Below are 6,282 nucleotides of genomic sequence, written 5' to 3'. Positions count from 1 at the left end.
GCCCATGATGGATGCTTCCTTCTCGTGGACTTGGGCACACTGCTTCTCTCTCTCTCTCTCTCTCTCACACACACACACTCTCTCACACACACACACACACACACACTCAGCCCCCTCTGCTGCCTCCCACACCTGTAGTGCTCTCTCGTAATAGCACACACACAGTTGCACAGTCTCATCTTTCTGATACCCCCCCTCACACACACACACCCCATCACACAATCTGACATGCACACACCCCGCCTGATGCTAAAGTGTTGCCCTTTGCCAAAATCCAGATACACTTCAAATAGCACCCCCCCATACTAAGGACCCCACTCACCCAGAATTTCTGCTCTCCTCCCCTTTCCAGGCTGGGGAGCCCCGTGATCTGAAGTTGTTTTCCCTCCAATAAAAAGGCCTGTGCCCCTGTAGCCGGTGGCTGGGCCATCCGCCCCGTCAGCCCCCTGGCCGAGCTGTGCTCAACTGCACATTTCGGCAGCAGATCTTTGCTCCTGACAAAGGTTAAGTGGAGGGTCTAGGCAGAAGAGAGATCCCAGGGGGAGAGGGCCCCGGGACCATGACCCTTCAAGCTGGGACTGAGGGTCCCCTTGCCTCCTCCTTTTGCCTGCAGGCCATCCTGGAAACCCCTGATAGGCAGCTGACCCTGAACGAGATCTATAACTGGTTCACCAGGATGTTCGCCTACTTCCGGAGAAACACGGCCACCTGGAAGGTGAGATCTCCTGCCCTGCCCTGCCCTGCCCTTGGGCATCCACATGCTCTGGGCACCAAGGCTGCCCAGCAGCTCCCCCCTGCTGGGAGAGGTAGTTTCACAGCCCATGTGCCCCTAGGCCAGCCTCAGCCGGTCATGGAATGTTCCTGAACCAGCCTTTCCCTGCGCGTTCTATTTCTGGGCGTTGTCTTCTCCCTAGGCAGAAGCCCTTCACTTAGCTGGGGTGCCCCTGCCTCCACCACAAGGTAGAGTCTTTAGGAATTGGCATCCGTCACACCTGAATGGCAGGCCTGAGCTGAATTCACAGGGACACTGGGGATTGGGGTAGGGGGGTGCCAGCCAGGGCGTGTGGCGGGGCCACCATCAGGACACGAGGGCACAGGCACTCACACACTCACCCCCACTGCTGACAGTGGCGGTAAGATCATTGTCTCGATCCAATTAGTCATTTCAACACCGTCAGCCACAAGAGCTTTCCTGAGGGACCCCAGGCAGGGAAGGGGGGAGGCTCAGAAAAATGGGACACAGAGATGGGACCAGGGCACATTTGTTTTTCTGTAACTACGGTGATCGTTTGTGTGCCTCTGCTGGTGAACTCATTAGGTTCTGTGCGGCAGGGGATGGAGGCAGGAGACCCCCTGGACCAACCTTCTCTGGATGCTTGGCTCATGGGTCCCTCTGCTGGCCGCCCTGGAAACTACAGGCCATCGGCCTTCTCCCACCTGCTTTCAACAAGTGGTCGCTATGGAGCCCCCCTCTCGGCCAGCGCCCAAGGCTGGGTGCGCGGTGCGCAGGCCCAGCTTTCTCTGTGCGGGAGGGCAGGGTACTGGGTTCCAGCACCAGGGACTGCCTCGTGCCTCGTGCCGCATCCCCTGGGGGAGAGGCTGGGACTGAGGCTCTGATTGGTTGCGAGTGATGTCATTTCCTGCCAACCACAGTCCTGCCCTCTCTCTCTGCAGCGACTGGCCTAGTGGAAGTCACCGGGTCCAGGCCCCAGCCGGTGTGGAAACCAGGCTGTAGGCAGGACTGTGCCCTAGGTCAGAGATAAGGATCTTTGTAAAGGACGATTTCATACCGCTTCAAGCACATCGAGTTCCAGATCCCGTCTGAGTGCCAAGGCTATTTGTTAATAGGACATATTCAGGCGGGCCTGTTCCCTTAACTTCTTCCCTAAGGGTAGAGCCCCACTCACCCAGGCCCCTACCCGGCCACCCCCGGGCCTGTGTGTCTTCCTCCAGCCCACCCCCCCCCCCACCCCTGCCCCTAGGGGCTAGCTCAGTTCTGCACACTACTCTCCATACCACATCCCTCACCCCAGGGGCGGCGGCTGGTTGCCCAGTGACTACTAGGTTCTCCTCCCCCAAACTCATCACCTCCAACTCCTTCCCCAGTCTAGGCCTGGACAAGAGGCCGGGCTGGCCGGGGTCAGGCAGAGAGGTGGGGGAGCGGTTGACCGAGTGGGCGACCCCACCTGCTCCTTTCCTCGCCCGCGTTCGCGGCCACTGCCTGTGCTTGCCCTGTGATACAGAGGCAGGCTCCATCTCAGCTCGGGTCCCTTTGGACCTTCAGGTGTAGACAGCCAAGTCCGGAGGTACCCTGCCCACCCCCACCCACCCCTTGAGAGGTCCCGCCTCTTCCTCTCCCGTATGCTGCCCACCTTAGGGCAGGGGGGGCTGGGCGTGGGTACGGGCCAGCTGCCATCCGTCCATCCGTGGGGGACAGAGCTGGCATCTGCCGATCAGATGGCCCTCCGGTTTCTGTCCCCTCTCCAGGCCTGTGTTGTGGGCCCGTCCTTTTGTTTACGCAGCCCCCCGCCAGACCCCTTAAATTGCCGCTAATGTTCGAGCGTAACGAATTAGTCTCTCATCACGAATCAGGCTGCGAAACGAGGGAAAAGCCCCAGCGAGGCCATCCTCGGAAATTGGGGTCATTCTCATTTGCAGCGCGGGAGGATCGGAGCCCCGTAATGCGGGCAAATTTATTCCGAGGCAGGAGCCCCGGCGTGATTAGGCCCTTTGTAATTATCGCTCCAAGAGATTCCACTCCAGCCGCCCGCCTCCCTCGTGGATTAGCGAGTGAGTCAGAAAAATACACAGGATTTAATTAGAGGCAAATTAAAATTGGTAATGAAATCGGGCCAGTGGCAAGAGTTGGAATGGGAGCGGGAGCGGTGTTCTCCAGGGGCCCTGGCTGCCCCGCCTGCCCACTTTCTTCTCCGGTTAGAAATGTGAAGAGATGGGGATTGGGGGTGGGGGGGTAGCTGAGGAAGGACAGGTCACAGGGACAGGCAGACAGGGCTGGGGAGGGGGCAGTGCTGGGATGGGACTAAGGCAGAGAAAGCCCTAGCCCATGCTCCCATGGTGGGAAGCCGTTCCCCCGGCTCCCCACATGTCCTATAAACCAGATGACCCAATTCCTCGGGTTCTCCTGCCAGGTGGAGGCTGGCATGCCAAGGCATCGTTCCTGTCTCCCAGCGCAGGTGACCCCTCTCTCCCTTTTGCTCCTCTGTGTGTTGCAATAAGTTTGAGGGGGGGTGCTTTGAAAAGTGCACTGACAGTGGAATGAAAAGAGAATGGGGTTTTCCCCGGCGGTTTCGAAGCACTGCCGTATGTTTGTACGTACCGGGCCTACTCGGCCTGGCACACCCAACACCCAGCTCCCACACTTCTCGGAGCCTGCCAGGGCCATGGAGGACTCACTGGTGGGTCCTTCCGCATGTTTAAGAGCTTCGTGGGAGCCATGTGCGCCTGTCTGCAGTCAGGTGTCCCGGCCATCTCTCCTGCTGGCCAGAAGCCCCAATGAGCAGCCTCGGGCCACCCGGACTCATCGGGACTGGAAAACACAATCGGGGGACAGTTTTCCACCTTGTGGCAAGGAGACCAGCGGGCTGAAGGATGGGGGGGCGGGGGTATAGGCTAGGGAGCCTGCCCCCTGGCTGGCCTCCCATCAGCCTGGCCCTTCCATGACCTGCTCTGGCCTGGGCTTAACCCCCAGCTCCCCACATATGTCCACTGGGGCAGAGAAACCCCCATCTGAGCATCTGCCTCCCCCTTTTGCTCCCCTCCCCTTCAATCCCAGAATGCTGTGCGTCACAACCTCAGCCTCCACAAGTGCTTCGTCCGAGTGGAGAACGTCAAGGGTGCCGTGTGGACCGTGGACGAGCGAGAGTACCAGAAGCGGAGACCGCCGAAGATGACCGGGTACGGGGGCTGCCCCCAAGTCTCAGGTCCTGCGTCTTTTCCAGCTTGGGAGGATGGGGTGCTGGAAGGGGGTGGGGGGTGACGGTCTTCTTGTCTGCTCCTCACTCCTGACTGAGGGAGAAGGCCAAGGGGTCCGGGAACCAGAGGGGGGAGACACAGAGTAGCGATGTCAAACCTGGAACATGGGCGAGTGGCCAGTGGGGCCACTGGTGGGGATGCTACTGTCACCAGGACCCACATGCCCTCAGTTCAGACAGGAAGGAGGCCCAGAGAAGGCAAGAGGCTGGTAGCCACACTGGGCCCTGACCTCCTAGTCCTGTGCTTTTTGTCCAGCATCACGGCATTTTCAACAGAGAGGGTCCAAACCTCCCCTCCCCGCCCGGCCACGCTACTGCCTGTGCTTGGGGGAGAGAAAGGGCTAGAGCCTGTGAGGTGAAGGTGTCCCTGGTGCCTCTCGGCCTTGTGGGTGCTGGGGCTGGGTTCTGCTGGAACAAAGAGGGGAGTGCGGCCGTGTGTACCAAGTGCCCCGGGCATGCTCACCGCATCTAACTTCATGTCCTCGCTGCTAAAGCACCGCGACCCCATGTGTGGTGTATCAGAGTAGACCCGTATGACCTGCGGCTCTCAGGGGCTGCTTGTTCAGAAGCAGGCCGCTAGGCCCTTCTTCCGAGGCACCTGAGTGGACTCAGGCCTCCAGCCCCTCGGTTAGCAGTGGATCCATTGACAGCTTGCATCGCCCAGGGACTGCCCACCTGGGATCAGGACACTGGGGTTCCAGTTGCACCTGCTGCTTCTCCTGGTTGCTGAGCCTGTGAAGCAGACAACCTCCTCTTGCTCCCTTGGAGCGGCTGGTGGGTTTGAACCACCAGCCTCTCAGCCAGCAGCCCAATAGTTAAGCTACTATACTGCCGGAGTCTCCCAGATTCTGTCGGGGTGGGGGAAGGAGAAATGCATTAGGCCAGTGCTTCTCCTGACTCAAGCCCTCCGTGTGCAGAGTCTGCCCAGGCTGAGCACAGAGGGAACAGGTGAGAGCCGGGAGTTACACGTCATGGGCCACGAAAGCTGAGATGAGCCAGGCCTTGCTGAACAGAGAACAAGGGCCAGGGTCATGCAGCGAGAAGACAGCTCTGGGGAAGGGGTCTTGTGTGCCCACTCAAGCTGGGGACGGTGATCTCCAGGAGCCTCAGCATCTGGGAGGGGCAGGTGAACAAGCATGCATGGCTGCAGCTCTCAGGACCCCGCTGATGGTGCCGGGCCTCCTCGGACCTCAGGGATCCCCGGGAGACATAAGGACACTGGGTGGGGCTCCGGGAGCCAGCACCTGTCCTCTCTCCTCCAGCAGCCCCACCCTGGTGAAGAACATGATCTCGGGACTCAGTTACGGAGCACTTAATGCCAGCTACCAGGTGACAGTGGGTGCCCGCCACCCCTCTGCCTCCCGCTTCCACCCCGCCAGCCCTCGCCTCCCTGTGGGGTGCAAACACCAGTCCTCTGCCCACTCCTCTGCCTCCACACTGCCCCAAGGCCCCTCACTCTGTCAGGATGAGGTGGGGAGCAGTGAACCTGGCCTAAACTTCCATGGTTCCATGGCTTGTCATTTGGGGGCTCCTCTATCCCCTGGGAGAGAGGGGGTAAGCCAGCGCCCGGTGCCCCAGGCACCCGGAGGCAGCAGACCAGGGTCAGACTCGTGGACTTGGGGATGCTATGTGGGGTTTGTGCTCTGTTTGAAAGGCTGAGGCTTGAGAAACTGAAGTGGGGGTGGGGTCGGGGAGGGGTTGGTTCCAAGATAGGTCTGCCAGGGGGACTAGCAGACAGACACACAGGTTCCCAAGGTGGGTGGGGAGGGGATGTGAACTAGACAGGTTTGTCCCTCGCCTTGGTGCCTGCTGACCGCCAACCCTGTGCCCCTCCAGGCTGCCCTGGCCGAGAGCAGCTTCCCCCTCCTTAACAGCCCTGGCATGCTGAACCCTGGCTCCACCAGCAGCCTCCTGCCCCTCAGCCAGGAGGACGTGGGCGCCCCAGTGGAGCTGCTGCCCAGTAACGGCAGCACCAGCCCCCCTCGCCTCTCCCCGCCCCAGTACAGGTGAGCGGGTGCCCCGGGCCCCAGCCATCAGGAAGGAAGTTCATCTCCTGGCTCAGGTGCAGGCCTCATTTTGTCTCCCCCTCCCGGGCCAGAGACCCCTCCCCTTTCTGGGTCTTCCCTCCCACCTTCCCTTCCGCTTCCCCTGCCTTCCTCACTCCCTTCTCCCCAATGAAGATAGGATCTAAGCCATTAGGCCCAGGGCTGGAGGGTGGGCTCCTGGGAGGCTGTGGACACCCCACTGTGCCCCTGCTTGCCGGTCTTCCAACTGGGGTTGGGGGGGGGGG

General features: G+C 60.7%; 1 protein-coding gene across 1 annotated transcript in view; it reads left to right on the top strand.

Annotated features, from left to right (window-relative positions):
* The window catches only part of FOXP4 (forkhead box P4), a 34,803-nt gene extending 28,801 nt beyond the window's left edge, over nucleotides 1-6,002 (top strand). The window contains exons 12-15 of the mRNA XM_004710849.2: nucleotides 614-715; nucleotides 3,794-3,915; nucleotides 5,255-5,321; nucleotides 5,829-6,002. Of these exons, the coding sequence (XP_004710906.1) occupies nucleotides 614-715; nucleotides 3,794-3,915; nucleotides 5,255-5,321; nucleotides 5,829-6,002 (465 nt within the window). The remainder of the gene's footprint in view (nucleotides 1-613; nucleotides 716-3,793; nucleotides 3,916-5,254; nucleotides 5,322-5,828) is intronic.
* The last annotated feature ends 280 nt before the right edge of the window (nucleotides 6,003-6,282 follow it).

This window comes from Echinops telfairi, unplaced genomic scaffold, assembly GCF_000313985.2.
Source record: "Echinops telfairi isolate 266 unplaced genomic scaffold, ASM31398v2 ScPeMD7_3533;HRSCAF=4204_1, whole genome shotgun sequence".
Taxonomy (NCBI): domain Eukaryota; kingdom Metazoa; phylum Chordata; class Mammalia; order Afrosoricida; family Tenrecidae; genus Echinops; species Echinops telfairi.
This window is presented reverse-complemented; position numbering and strand designations above follow the sequence as displayed.